This window comes from Halichoerus grypus, chromosome 6 (genome assembly GCF_964656455.1).
Source record: "Halichoerus grypus chromosome 6, mHalGry1.hap1.1, whole genome shotgun sequence".
Lineage (NCBI taxonomy): Eukaryota > Metazoa > Chordata > Mammalia > Carnivora > Phocidae > Halichoerus > Halichoerus grypus.
The window spans coordinates 56,032,283-56,047,867 of NC_135717.1; the positions used below are offsets into that span (position 1 = coordinate 56,032,283).

The 15,585-nt window shown below is 37.0% G+C and overlaps 1 protein-coding gene across 1 annotated transcript in view; it reads right to left on the reverse strand.

The window, feature by feature from the left end:
• CUBN (cubilin) overlaps positions 1–15,585 on the reverse strand; it is a 265,371-nt gene that overhangs the window by 84,691 nt on the left and 165,095 nt on the right. Inside the window, exons 40-43 of the mRNA XM_036097059.2 lie at positions 9,406–9,603; positions 4,650–4,796; positions 2,328–2,518; positions 1,984–2,167 (exon numbers count right to left, since the gene is read on the reverse strand). Coding sequence (XP_035952952.1) covers positions 1,984–2,167; positions 2,328–2,518; positions 4,650–4,796; positions 9,406–9,603 — 720 coding nt within the window. The remainder of the gene's footprint in view (positions 1–1,983; positions 2,168–2,327; positions 2,519–4,649; positions 4,797–9,405; positions 9,604–15,585) is intronic.

Consider the following 15,585-nt stretch of genomic DNA (forward strand, 5'->3'; position numbering starts at 1 on the left):
GGTTGCCTCACAGTCCTGTACCCAAGCATCTATTTCATCTTTATTTTATGTCCATAGCATTTAACCTGGTTGATCACATCTCTCTCTCCTTTCAATTTTTGTCCCCCAGCTGTTTGGACACTGAGCTCCTCCTCCTTTTATCTCACACCATTCCTCCTTTGGTCCCTGGGCGCCTCTTTCCAGGTGTTTTCCAGACACTGGAAGTTTGTAACTCTTCATCCCCACCACCTATTTCACCCATCCCCCTCCCACCCCCTCCCCTTTGGCAACCACCAGTTGGTTCTCTATATTTAAGAGTCTGTTTGTTTGTTTGTTTTTTAGATTCCACATATAAGTGAAATCAAATGGTATTTGTCTTTCTATGACTGGCTTATTTCACTTAGCAGAATAATCTCTAGGTCCATCCATGTTGTCCCAAATGGCAAGAGTTCACTCTGTTTTCAAGGCTGAATTGTGTATATATATACCACATCTTCTTTATCCACTCATCTGTGAATGGACAATAGGTTTTGAAATCAAAAGAACTTTAAGTCTAATAGTAAAGGCAGAAAGATGGGGAGCAGGTAATGGCCATACCATTCTTATACAAAAAGAGGGTCCACAAAGGAATAAAAGAATTGTAGCGTTTATAAATAAACCCTTAGTATACCTGAATTATCACCAAATATTGACTTTAAAAATGTAATTTAAGACTGTAACTCAAGATTCTATCTTGGGAAAGTAGAGTTCTGTGGGACCAGCTGATGTCTACTCACTAGACATAAGGCACTGTTACTCTACGAAGCCTCAGTGCCCAGTGACGTTCTGCCCACGCAGGATTCAGCAGCCCAGCTCAGCAGAGAGATAGAGAGGGGTAACAAACTCAACCTATAAAGTAATGGTGCTGGTATTCACAGAGCTGTCTTTCAAGGCTCCTTCCAAGTGCCAGAGCTGTATGTAGTGGGAAGTAACAGAAGTACATTCCCAGTAATCATGGAACCTACCCAAGCTATTAGATGATTTTCTGTGTCATTTGGTAGACCCTTATTTCTTCTCCTCTTCCAGAATAAACAAATTATGCTAACATTTTAAAATCTCATATTTCTTCTCCTCTTCCAGAATAAACAAATTATGCTGACATTTTAAAATCTCATATTTTAGAGAATATGCAGTAAAATATAGATATACAAATTAGATTATTTTTTATTAGATTATGTTAGATTTTATATAGATATATAAAATTTAGATTAATATGTTTTTTAAAATATACTCAGGAATCTGGGATTGTGGTCTTATGATTATCCTGAAATCCATATTATCTAATTTGGGGGGGAAAGCAAAGATTTATTCTCTGCTAACATTACTCTCTCTTTTGAAACTATGCTTATTTACTTATTTATTCAATTAAACATTATATAAAAATAAATGTCATAAAATTAAGTCATTACAGCAGAATTAAATATAATTTTAATCAAGTGTAATTAAGCAAAGGTAATTAAAGATCACCACTGTAATATATAATTAAGTGGGTAATAACAGAATCAGAGGAATATGTGTTCATTTTAAAAGAAAGCATACAAATGATTATAAAACAATGTAATTATCATTCTTACAATGTTTCCATAACTGAATGTAACTTATAATTAGACATGGTATAATAGAAAGGACTAAGAAATTTCAGGGTATCTGTAAGATCAGTTTAATTTATACTTATGGAGAATTTTACTTTATTCATTCTCTTGATAAGTACGCTTGGAAAAAATCTAAGCCTCATTTTACTTATCTGTAGAATTGAAATGATACCTTCCTTAAAAAGTAGCCATGATGAGATACTGAATGTATCAAGAATATAGTAAAGTACCTGAAAACAGGTAGCTATTCTTGTTAAATTATTCTTACTTTAGAAAAGAAAACTTCACACATTTTTCCTCAGATCTATTTAAACAAGGAAGACCAAGCAACTGCAGGAAAAATATGGGCATTGTGCTTTATGAAAATACTTACCTAAACTTTTTGCCTCATATTTGATCTTAAATCCTTGCCCTCCATTACTAGCATCAGAAATAAACTGCACAAACATTTGATTATCTGAGGTGAACAGAGTGGATGAAGGATGACTGCCACAAAAATGACCATTTCCTCCATGGAGTCCCAAGGGTGGAGAATAGATATCAGGTCCATTTTTCAGCTAGGAACACAAATTAAAATTGCATAAATTCCTTCATATTGAGAGAGATGGAGTGCCCAAGTCCTATCAATTCATGTCCCAGGAGAGAAGAATCACCATTTTGTTTTTTGAATGAAGACTGCAAAGATAATAATTAGAAAAGGTAGCAAGCATGACCTACCACCAAGTAGTCCCCCTGACTGCAAGAAGAATCTCCATTTGGAATCTGGAAGGGCTGTTCAAAATGGACAGCAATGGTCAGACCACTCTGAACCAGAACGTGCCAAGAGCAATTGAGGTTGGGACTGTAGGTCTCCGGATACTGAGGGGATGTGATAATCCCTCTGTCTGCATGCAAATATCCACCACAACCTTTCCAAGAAGAAACAAAGGTAATTTATTTAAGTGACATTTACAATGGGATTTTTATGCTTTCCTGTTTTTCTTGAGGATTTTTAAAGTGTAGGCAATAGAAATGTGGTTTGAAACTAACTGGGACCAAAGTATAAGAAATGATTAGCCTAACAAGCATTTGTTGAGCACAGATGACTGGGTACTCATTTTGTGGTTTCTCCTAAGATCAGGATACAGAAATAAGCAACAGAGACAAATTACTTTCAGAAGCTTACTTTATAGATGAGTAAGACATACAATAAACACATATATAATATGTGGGATGGGGATAAACTCTACAAAGAAAAGTTAATAGGGGGAGGGGGAATGGCATAGTATTGTCTGGGGAAGTTAGAGAAGGCTATGGTGTTACGGTATCACCTGAACAGAGACCTGAAGAAATGAGGGATCAAGCCATACGGCTTTGTGAGAGAAGAGGGTTCCAGTTCAGAAAACACTTGGTGTAAAGGCTTGAGTGGTACATCATGTAAGTCAGAATTAATGAGACAACAGTGAGTGATCCCAAAGAAAGCAGGGCTAGGTCATTCAGGAAACTGAAAGGACTTATTTTAAGTAAGAGAGGAAGACATTCAAGGGTTTTGAGCATCAGAATGGCACGACCTGACTTAGATTTTAAAAGCATCGCTCTGTCTGCGATACTTAGACTGTAAGGGGGGCAGGCAGGGAAACGCACAGGCAGGGTGTCCAATAAGGAGATGACTGCCTGAGTCCAAGGAGAGATGATAGATAGGACCTGGACTAGGGTGGTAGCAGGAGAAAGGTGGGAAGTGGCTGGGCTCTAGATATATTGGGAAGGTAGAATCATTGTGATCTGTTGATGGTTAGGACGCAGGGTGAGAGAAAGAGAAGGATCAAGAATGACGTCAAGATTTTTGGCTTAAGCAACTAGAAAGAATGTACTTTCCATTTATCAAGATGGTGAAGAGTGTGGAATGAGCAGGTTTGGAGGGTGGAAGGGGGTGGGAAAGCAAGAGTTCAGGTTTCACATGTTAAATTGGAAATACCTTCCAGACATGCAGCCGTCCAGCATGTGGGTGTGCACGTGCACACACACACTTATGTACATTTATATGTGCACACATACATCTGTCAGACACATGAACAGGAGAGAGAGAGAGGTTGGAAGAGGAAGAAGAGAGTGGATGGAGGGAGCAGGCATTAATTTGCCCGTTGTCAGGGGCTGAGCAACTCAACGAGGGAGTGCAGTGAGTTCACACAACCACTTAAATCACAGGTGGAAATTTATCATAAGTCTAATTTCAAAGCCCATTCTCTTAAACCACTATGCAGCCTGCTTCCCTGAGTGTGAAGAAGATAATTGATCTTCCATTGCTCCCTACTCTGTAAAGGACATATATAACAGTGCAGGAAAATATTAGATAAATTTTTAATGTCTATATCGAGAGTCTACTTTAAAATTATGTTTTTTGGTTAAAAGCACGAGCGTCTTTCAATATTCCATATTTCATGGACTACTTCTTTAATTTTAATCTTGTTTGGCTTTAAACTTATTATTGGACTTCCCATTTTATCAAGTTTTGAAAGTCTCGATCATACTGCACATGATCGCCACCCATGTATTGTGCACATTCTCTGACTCATCAAACTTATATTCCAAGAGAAAAAAATTCTTCCGGCCATCCCTCCAATGAGTTGTTTAAACCAAGAGCTTTCTGAAGATATCTTGTTTTCCTTTGTCTATTTCTTAGACTGAAGATTACTCTGACTTATTTTTCCTTCAATGTGTTATGGATAAGTGCTGTCTAGTTCTGTTCTAGCTGAAGCCCTCGGCTAGGCTGAAAAATTGTTTTAAAGATCTCATTCTTGGGCCTACCAGAACACACCTCCTTTTTTTGGGCGGGGGGAGGGGAAGATGTCCCACCCAGAGACCTGAAGGCAGGGGATCCTTATGTACCACTCGGCCACTGTTTTTTGGATCAGACTCAGTAGCTGACATAGGATAGCCATCCAGAGGCTGGGCAGAGAACCACGTGAAAAATAAGCAGAGTATGTTAGAGAAAGAGAGAGAGAGAGAGAGATGATGAGGTGAGATGACATGACATGACACACAAAAAAACGAGCATATTACTTTTGTGAAAGGATGCATTGAAGCCCGCTCCAGTTATACTGAAGTCCGAGGTGAGCCGGATGAACATGTACTCTCCAGTGGACCGGATGGGTCCAGGGATCTCTCTGCCACAGAGAACTGCTAGCTGCGGGGCCAGGTTACTGTCTCCTACGCCAAAGAAAGGAAATGTCAGCGGCAGAATGCTGTGTCTTCAGAATCTCCTCCACCATCCTTTGCAACCCAGACAAAGCAGCTCACACATTTTTCTCAGAACATCACCCATCCTAGGAGATCATGAGTTTCTCAAATAAAAGGATACTCCAGGGATTACATCATTCTGGCTCCAGCTGCCTAATCATGCTGCCTACCTTTTGCTTTACCCTTTATGTTAAAATCTCCTTTGACAGTTCCCACCGTCTTTCTAAAAACTGGATGACAGTTCTCCCTGGCACTAAAACTCAAAATCAGGGTACATGGAGGTTGGGAAATTATGGAGGAGTAGTGCTGTAATGTATGTTAGAGACTCAGCTAAATCACTCTGATGGCTGAAGGTCAAGTATGTAAAAGAGAACTTCAGCCTCAGATCCTATACTAATGTTGTAAAGTCATTTGCCAAGAGGTGTGCTACATTTATATGACCCTCTCTTCAGCTCCAGAGGGTTTTTTTAGTTGTGACTGTGTTTTTGTGGGTTTTTTAAACTTTCCATTTGTTTGATGTGGTTTATTCCTTTTGCTATTAAAAGAACACACTTATGTCCACCTGTGTGGAGGATGAGAAAAGGCAGTTTCAGCAAGTGTGCCCTCCAGGGAGAGAAGCAAAGGACAACTGGGTCACCTCATGGTTCTTTTTCCTTTTTACTACTCTTGGATATAAGCAACTTGGAACAAAGCCACAATCAAAGCCAGAGTGGAGCAAAGGAAATTATAAAATATTTGGATTCCTTGGCTGGGAAAATACATGGTTTTCTTCTCCCTCTAAGGAAAATAATTAATAAACTTCAAGCTATTCTAAAAATAGAATATGAGACATGAGGAAATTTGCCTCTTTAACGCAACCAGCAAAATGAATCCCTTTGACATTGATCACCATCTAAAACTCACTCATTGTTAATTACTTCAGAAAACAGGGTATTGTCTGGGATTACAAATGCAATGGCATAGCTATATGGAGGAGACGCCTGAAAGGTATTCTTTGCAGGGTTTCTGACCTCTGGAAATTTTTGTGTTTTTTACAATTCAAAAGTTTCTCTCTATAACTCCTTTTGCACTTGCTATCTTCACTATAATATTTTGCTATACATTTTGCCCCAAATTGTTTTTGTTGACTTATTCTCTGTCTATATCACAAAATGTTGAAGTTTATTGTACATTGTTATTTATATCATAGGTGCATATTTTCTCTCTCAGTGAGACGGGGTAGGGTCTACTGATTTTTCTTTTCTAAACTTCACCTCAGATTGTCTGATGAAACAATGCTTATCTCTAAATAATTACTTATTGGTTGCCTAACTGATGAGTTGGTAGATAACCCAATAACCATATGATGGTTTGTTTCTCCCCCCAGTATCCATAGTAAATACTGAGGTATTTCTAGAACCTTCTACAACTTTACCATATGGATTGTGGCAGGGATGAACCTGATTTTTAAAGAGAGGGGAAAATCAAATGTAAAGAACCAGGGCTACAGGGTAGTCTGGTGATTCTCTTTCTACTCGAGACTCCTCATTTTAGAGATGTGGAAACCGAGGCCAAGATTACCAATAGCTGACATTTATCAAGCAATTATTATTACTACTTTGAGTGCTTTACATGTAATATCAAACTGTATCTTCACAATAACACTATTAGGTAGGTATTTTTATTATCTCAATTTTGTAAACAGGAAATAGTCTTAGGAAAGATATATAATTTGCCCAAGGGCACAGAGTATAGAAGTCAACAGGGATTTAAAACACTCGCTAAATAACTCCAGATGCTCAAACTATGCTATGAGATTTCTCTAGGATCACAAAAATCTTTCTCTAAGATTAGGTCACACTCTAATTTAAAGTACATTTTATATCTATAAATAATAGAAGGGTTACTGATTTTTGACAAAATTATTTTTTTGCCTTCCCCCCCTTCTTCTGTTTTTTTTTCCCCCCCTAGGGCTGATGTAGTTTCACAGAACCTCAATTTGGGGGAATCTTAGGTATGTAAAATTTGTTGGTACATGGTCTGGAAAAAATGGATTCAGTCTTGAACCATCACAATCCTGTAAAAAAATGAATAAGCAGGTAAGAGAGTGCCTCAGGTCTCCCAGGAAGGTGCAGGGCCCTCTCTGGGGTGGCCCAGGAATGTCCACAGCCCGCTTGGGACCAAGGGCCACAGGCTGAAGGCCTGTGATGACTGGTCAATGGCACAAGTGGCCTCTAAGTATTATTGCTTGTGCTCAATGGCTTTAGATATTTGCTTCAGAATGTGATATGCCACTGCTACTCAGAAGCAAAAAAACCCTGTCTGAATGAAGAATGAACAATTGGAGTGGGGCTTGAAATTTCATTCTAAATGTAGACTAAACACTGTGCAAATGAACAAAATACCCACCAACCGCTACAGTCAGCACTCAATAGCTACTTCTTGAATGAGTAAAGAAACATATGAGGAACTAATGAGCCTATTCAGTACCTACTCATGTTGTGAATAAAAATCTCTTCCGATAGGTCACACTCTAATTTAAAACACTGTCATTGTTTTGGCATATAAGTCAATTTGCTGAGCTCCCAAGCTCTATGTCTCAGTAAGAACACTTCCAGTCTATAAAGAGTTTATGATGAAACCTATTTTAAAAATATCTCTAGCAAAGTAAATTGAAATCTAAATTAAACAATTCTGAATTCCACATCTATAAAATGTCAGGACTTTTGCTCGGGAATTTTGCATGTATTATGTTCCCTGATATAACAATTCCAAGAAGTAGATATTGGTCTCTCTTTCACAGACAATAAAACAGACTTGGAGACATTTAGTATTTTGTGCAAGGTCACACAGATGAAGAAGAAAACAACTCCCAGGCTTCAGGCTTCTAAGAAAAATTATTGGTGAAACAAAAAGCAACTCAATAGAAAGTGAATGTTAAAAGAGTAACCATAATTTACTTCATTACTGGAGTTACCTACTGAAGATTTTTTTTTAAAGTTTCTACCAGATTCTGAACACTCAGAATATGTGTGCAAGGACACACTCATTTCATTACGTGAAAAGTTTTAAATTTTAACATCCACAGGAATGCCTTGATGTGAGAAAAGATGATAATTTCTCTGGGCAATGTGCTAATAGCTGATGGTTGATAGGAAAAGGGGGAAAAGTTAAGATTTATCATCTCATCTCATTTGTATGTTTGATTCGAGTCTTGGTACCCAGCCTCAACAGAAGGAAAATAAAGCCCTTCTGCCATTTCCTAACTGTACTTCATGAAAGTCTAGGGTTGAGGGGATAAGGGAGACAAGAGCTTGCATACGAGTAACCTCTGGGCAAAAAACAAACACATGTTTGGTCCACAATATGCTCTGAAGCATTTTTCATTAATTTCCAAAATCTAACAATTGGGAAATTCATAGAAAATTCTGTATCTTTCATATCTCTTAGAAGACAGGAAGCTAAATAACACTGAGCCTGCCTTCTTAGTAGCTGCTCCTTTGAGGCTGTTCTCCAGTTTAACACTTCCCTAGTTATGTTCCCTGTTGTCTAGGTAGGCATGTGAGGTCTTAATGTCTTTAACATGGCAGGTAGTGGTTCTCGAACTTTAGAAACTCTCAGAATCATCTGGAGGCAGGGACAAGGGTCAGGCAAGTGAAGTACTCACATCACGGGCAACATTCAGGGAGGGGCCAAAGACCTTAGAAATCAAGATAAGTCATATTTTAGTGCAATATTTTAAAAATTAAAATTTAATGTAAAATGGTCAAAATACCAAAATTTTAAACCAAGGTAGAATCTGACCCTGCAGTTTGCGCAATCCTGCCTTACTTTCCTCACCCTAAACACGGCCCGCCTGGAAGGCTTTTTAAATCACAGATCTAGGACCCATCCGGAGAGTTTCTACTTTAGTAGGTCTGGGGTGTGGCTGAAAGATTTGCATTTCTAACAAGTTCCCTGGTGATACTGATTCTGCGGGGCTGGGTCTGGGGACCGCACTGTGAGAAACACTGATCAGAGGATGGGGCTTTCCTCTTCTCCAGCCATGTGAATTGTGAAGCACAATTTTGTACATGTTGCATCTTAGTATTATGCTGCTAATTGCATTGCAACACCACACCTGTGCATAGAGGAAAAGATCAAAAATGTTAGCCCTTAATTCTGACTATTCTACCCAAAGATTCAGTAGACAAAGAGAATTGAATATATTGCAATTATATACACTTTTTCACACTTGGATCTGAAAGCCATAGGTCTAAAATATCAAAATTTATCTCCAAGGCCTTTCATCAAGAAAGCAGCACCACCTGGAAACTCAGACCATTACTTCCTACTTAAACTAAAGGCAGGGCTTTTTCTTAGGAATGTAATGCTGTCCCTGACATAGTATGTGCATTCGTTTCTTACAGAACATTTAATACTTTCCTTACATTCTTTAGAAATTGTAGCCAACTCTGGTGCCTTCATTGACCATGATATCTGGGAACTTCCATATAAAACGGATGGAGACAGCGAACAAGTATTATCATAATTGAATGTAACTAAGTATGTGTGAGGGCTGAAACTTGGCCGTTTTTTGTTTTGTTTAAATGTTTCTCACCATCTCTTATCACAAGTTTGTCATAGTCACAAGATCTGTGAGCTTCGATGTCCAGGGAAAGGATGTTGAGTTCCACAGTAGAATCTGGAGCCTGAATAAGCCACATGCAGTCAACATTGTTACTGTAGCTTTCAGGCCAGCCTGGGGAGAAGAGAAAGACCGGCGCATCTCCTGTCCTCAGGAAGCCACCACAAGCACCTGTTGAAGAAAAAATAACACCTATGAAATACCTCCCATGGGAGAGAATGTAGCACATTCATTTTAAAGTGGCGGCCCTGAACCTAGAGGAAACAACTAATTAAAACAGTTCTCAAAGAAATCTAGAAATATTTTCTTAAACCTGCTGACTCACACAGCTGTGATTTCCCTTAATTTTTTGTATAAGAAAAACACACTTTATTCTGCTTTTCTCACCATAGTTTTGCCACACAGCCCATTTATTGATTAGTGTCGTTATTTGTTGAGCATGAAGTTAGTTCATGTAGAAGACCCTATTATGATTCTATTGTTACTATTATTTATGTTTCCTCTGGACTTCAATCTTCACTTTTTCAGCATAGCTATTCACCATGTAATTTATATCTGGGCAGCCTTGAAATAATTTTCAATTTGGTGAAATGTATAACAACAGCTTTTATTTCTGACTCAGTTTGTTTAAAATTAGCTTTATTGAACTATTCTGTAGATCTCATAAAACTTACCCTTTTAAAATATACAATTCAGTGGGTTTTAGTATATTCACAAAGTTCTGTAACCATCATTGATCATTTTAGAACACCTTCACCATTCCAAAAGACATTTCAAACCCATTAACACTGATAGCTTGCCTGTTTTCCACTCTAGCAGTCCATGAGAACCACTAATTGGCTTTCTGCCTCTGTCTATGGATTTGCCTGTTCTTGACATTTCATGTATATATATTCATACAATATGTGATTAGCTTTTGTGGTGAGCTTCATTCACTTAGCATCATGTTTTAAGGTTCATCCATATTGTAGCAGGCATCACATCAGTATTTCCTTCATTTCCCTTCATTCGCTCATTTCCTTTTTTAAGGCTGACTAGTACTCCACTGTGTGGATATACCGCATTAAGTTTTATCAGCTGTTTGACATTTGGGTTGTTTCTGCTTTTTTCATTATTATGAATAATGCCTCTATGGACATTCAATGTATAAATTTTTGTGTGGACATATGTTTTCAATGCCATTAGGTATATGACTAGGAATTTAATTGCTGGATCATATGGTAACCCTGTGTTTCCATTTTTGAGGAACTGCTAAACTGTTTTACAAAATGGTTATATCTTTTTATATTTTTACCAGCAATACACAGGGTTCCAATTTCTCCACATCCTTGCCAACACTTGTTATTGTTTGTCTTATTGATTATAACCATCCTAGTGAGTGTTAAATATATGTTTTCTAGTATACCACTTTAATTCACTTGTTCTTCTTTTTACTATATATTTTTTAAGTTATCTTCTCAGTGGGTGTCTAGGGATTACAATTAGCCTTTTAATTTGAATCAGTGTAGTTTGGATTAATATTAATTTAGTAGTTTGAATAGTATATAAAACTTTGCTCAAATATAATTCCATTCCAACCCTCCCATCTTTTGATGCTATTATTGTCATAAAAATTATATATTTAAACATTACAAACCCATCAACATAGTTTTATAGTCATTGCTTAATGTCTTTAAATCAGACAGTGGAAGAAAAGATCTACAAACAAAAGTACATTTATAACATCTTCATATTTACTTGTGTTGTTATTTTACTGTTTAGTAGTAGTGAAAACATGCTATAGTACTTTCATTTCAGCCTGAAGGCCTCCCACTAGAATTTCTTGTATAGTAGATCTGCTAGCAATAAATTCTCTGAATTTTCAATTTATCTGGGAGTGTTTTAATTTCTCCTTAGATGGAGGATACATTTGATGGATAAGGATTTTTAATCAACAGTCTTTTTATTTCAGCACTTTGAATATGTCATTCCACTGCCTTCTGGCCTTCATGGTCTCTGATGAGAAGGGAGGTAGTAATCTCAATGAGGACTCCTTTTATATGATAGGTCACTTTCTCTTGGTCCTTTGAAGATGATCACTTTTTCTCCAGCTTTGATATTTTGTGATGTGTCTAGGTGTGGATTTCAGTGAGTTTATCCTATTTGGAATTTACTGAACTTCTTGGATGTTGGAGATTGGATGTGTAGATTAATAATTTTTATCAAACTTGGGAAGTATTCCGACACTATTTCTTCAAATATTCTTTGTTCCGCTTTCTCTCCCTCTTCTTCTGGGATTCTCATTGTACATATGTTAGTATAACTGATAGTTTTTGAGGTTCTGTACAGTTTTTTCAGTCTTTTTCTTTCTTTCTAGCAGACAGGCTAATCTCAATTGATCTATCTTCAAGTTCACTGATTCATTCTTCTGCCTGCTCAAATCTGTCCTTGAGCCTCCCCAGGGATTTTTTTTTTTTTCCAATTATGATACATTTCAACTCTAGAATTTCTAATTGGTTGGGTTTTTTTCTTTTAATAATTTCTATCACTTTATTGATATTTTCTATTTGGTGATACATTATTCCCATATTTTCCTTTAATTCTTTAGACATGATTCCTTTTAACTTTTTAACATATTTATGATAGCTAATTCAAAATCTATGTGTGTTGGAATATGTCTTTAAGGCTCTAGCAGGCAGTTTACAACTCTGCCTTAGACTTTGTTTCCTGCTTACACAGATCCTCAAGATCATATAGAGGTAAGAGTTTAGGGCTCTCTTGTGTCTTTTCTTGGACATGTGCACAGCTCTGCGTGTGTGTGCGGCTTTCTAGATTCCCAGATGTATGTCAGAGTTTTCCAAAGCTCCCTATGAATATCTCATTCCCCAGGTTTTTCTTTTACAGTTTTATTCAGTCTCTTGTTAGCTGCAGCTGGTATCACTGCCACATGCAATTGTGATGTTAAACAATTGCCACCGATTGTTTTCCACAAACACACTGGGGATAGAGCTATTGGCACTGAGCAACCTCTGAGGCAGGTCAAATGAAGACAAGTCCTGAGAATGCAGCTCTCCTAGGAAGTTGCCAGATAGGTCAGATAATGGTAATTCCTAGGGAATAGGGTGTTTTCTATAGCTCCAAACCTGTTCTATCCCTTCCAATAGTTGCTAGGCTGCTGGTTTTCACAACTACCATAGTTGTGAGGATACTGAAAGGCAACTACAAAGCTGAGGCAAGGGGAGAGATGGAAATAGGGAGAATTAAGATGCCAGAAAGTTGACTCTTTCACTGAGATTTAGCCATCATCCTTGAATAAACACTCTTTAGACTGTAGCAAGTTTTGATTAATTTCCAGAGTTCTCAAAAGTTGATTTTGACAATGTTCTCATTGTTTTTACACAGGAATGGATTTTCAGAGATCCTTACTCCACCATTCCAGAGGTTTATTACTTTTATATCAGTACATGTTTGAATCTTACTAGGACCACCAGGAAGTGAGTGTAAAATTTTACAGGACTACATCCTAATTCCTTTATCCTATTACTACATAGGCTACAGAAGTAAAGAAAAAAGAGACAAATGAGAGCAATTTTCAAGTGAAAGAGCTGAATATTACTCAGTGTCTTCAAATGTTAAGATTTTCCTCTATGTGAAATATTTCTTATCTTGAATTTATAAAAGGCAGTTGTCGCACTAACTATGGGTCATTAGTCTTTTTGGTCAAATATTCATTTATCCTCATTTCCAAACACATGGTGAAATTATACATCTTGATACTTTTGTGGTTGAATGAGGTCATTTGACCAGTTTGAGCCAATGACTTATGAGCAAAATGACTTGTGTCACTTTTAAGATGAGCACTTTTACACTGAGATATGCCAGGGCTCTCTGTCCTCCTGCCATGATCACAGTCAATGCCCCAGACAATGTCAGGTCTGTGTTATGGAATGATACTGATGACAAGGCACCTATTTAATCTAAAAGGGATGTTTCACACAAACCAGAAAGAAACTATTATTTTTCAGCAACTCAGAGTTTGGAATTGTTTGTTACTGCAGCATAACCGAACATGTCCTGACTGATATGCCGACTAACGTTTTCCTACTCGACAGGTTTAATTTCCTTCAGATGATCCTAGGTCACATTAAGCTCAGTTTCCTTTGCTTGCTTTTCTTCTGCCTGTCCCACCTGCTTTGTCATTAAATAATTTAATTACTATAGCATTATTTAACAGACATATGAATACTTTGTTTTTCCCAATTATTTTTAAGCTCCTGGAGAGTTGAGATCATATCTTTGTTTCTTTACTTAGTCATCTTGGTATATCTATAACAAATCCTCAATAAATGTTTATTGAATTAAACTAAACCTGTGTATGTGTAAGAAATGCTGATGGTACAATGTTCAATATATTAATACATTTTAAAATGTTAAGTTTTTTTTTTAGTTTTAATGAATCTTTCAGAATGTTCTAGATACCTAGTAAATTATAAAATTCTCTTACCTTTTCACTTTCCTTTTCCCCTGTTCTTTTTTTTTTTTTTTAAGATTTTATTTATTTATTTGACAGAGAGAGACACAGTGAAAGAGGGAACACAAGCAGGGGGAGTGGGAGAGAGAGAAGCAAGCTTCCCACGGAGCAGGGAGCCCAATGCAGGGCTCGATCCCAGGACCCTGGGATCATGACCTGAGCCAAAGGCAAATGCTTAACAACTGAGCCACCTAAGTGCCCCTCCTTTTCCCCTGTTCTTGGCTGAGGAAAATGAGATTTATGATACTGTATTTGCTTATCCACTTAAATCATATAATTACAGAGCATAAGCATGAGAAGAAAATTTTTCATTTTTTGAGTACTAAATTATATTTGTTTATATAATATTTTGCAGGAATAAGTGATTCCTTTTCTAACTTGAGATCTGTGGATACAAAAAAAGCTTAGCTCAAGTTTACTTATGAGAGCTTTCCAGAATTAAATGGATAGCTCTAAATTACATTTGGCAATCTTGTTGATGGTTCTTTGCTCTTAGATAAGTAGATTAATATCTTAGGAAAGAAATTCATATTTAATATTATGGTAGCATCTTGTAAGGGAGGTGAAAATAACATCTCAGAACAGAATACTCTAGGGGCATTAAATAAAAACAAGTATGAATTATACCTTTATAATTTTTCTCTGCCAATACAAATTCCCAAGAAGCTAGAAAAAAATAGACTCTAATCTTTTAGGATCTGTGTAGTCTTAGAACAAGTTCAAAGTTTGAATATTCTTCAATGAGAACCTATGATAACGTGTCTCAATCAGGTATAGTTGATTGTGGATGAGGGGTTTAGGGGTGCCAAGCATGTAACTTTTTTTTAAGTAGGCTACATGCCCAATGTGGACTCGAGCTCATGGCCCTGAGATTAAGAGCCATGTACTCTACCAACTGAGCCAGCCAGGCACCCCAAAAATCCATGTAACTTTTGACTCCCCAAGAACTTAATTACTAATAGCCTACTGTTGACCAGAAGTTTTACTGATGACATAGTCAATTAACACATATTTTGTATGTTATGTGTATTATATGCTGTATTCTTACAATAAATAAGCTAGAGAAAAGAAAATATTAAGAAAATCACAAGAAAGAGAAAACACATTTACAGCCCTGGACAACTGTGTTTATTGAAAAAAATTCTCATATAAGTGGATTTTTTTAATCCCATGCAGTTTTAAACCTGTGTTGTTCAAGGGTCAACTGTATACCAAGGACTGACAATATCCTCCAAGAAATGTCTGTCAAACTTTTATGTCACCCCATAAAAGCCATTCAAAATTGTTTAAACAAATTATTAAGGAAAAATTAGTCTCCCCAAACACTGCTTACTGAGGGGATTAAGGAGGTCTTAAACATAGTAAAATAAAACTTTAACAATTAGGCTAATTTTACCATGAAACATTAAGGTTTGCAACCAACTAAGGAGAAAGTGAAGCATTTCTAAAAGTACATTTAAAATGAAATATAGAGGAAACACAGTTACTTCTCCCTACTAGTTGATCCATAATGTTGTATGTGTGTTTTTGTATGTGTGTGAGCACACGTAGTATTTACAAATCAAATTTTCAGAGATATGTAAAGGGATCTCTAGAAATTATAAGTAGGAGCATCTGGCTGGCTCAGTCGGTTAAGCGTCTGA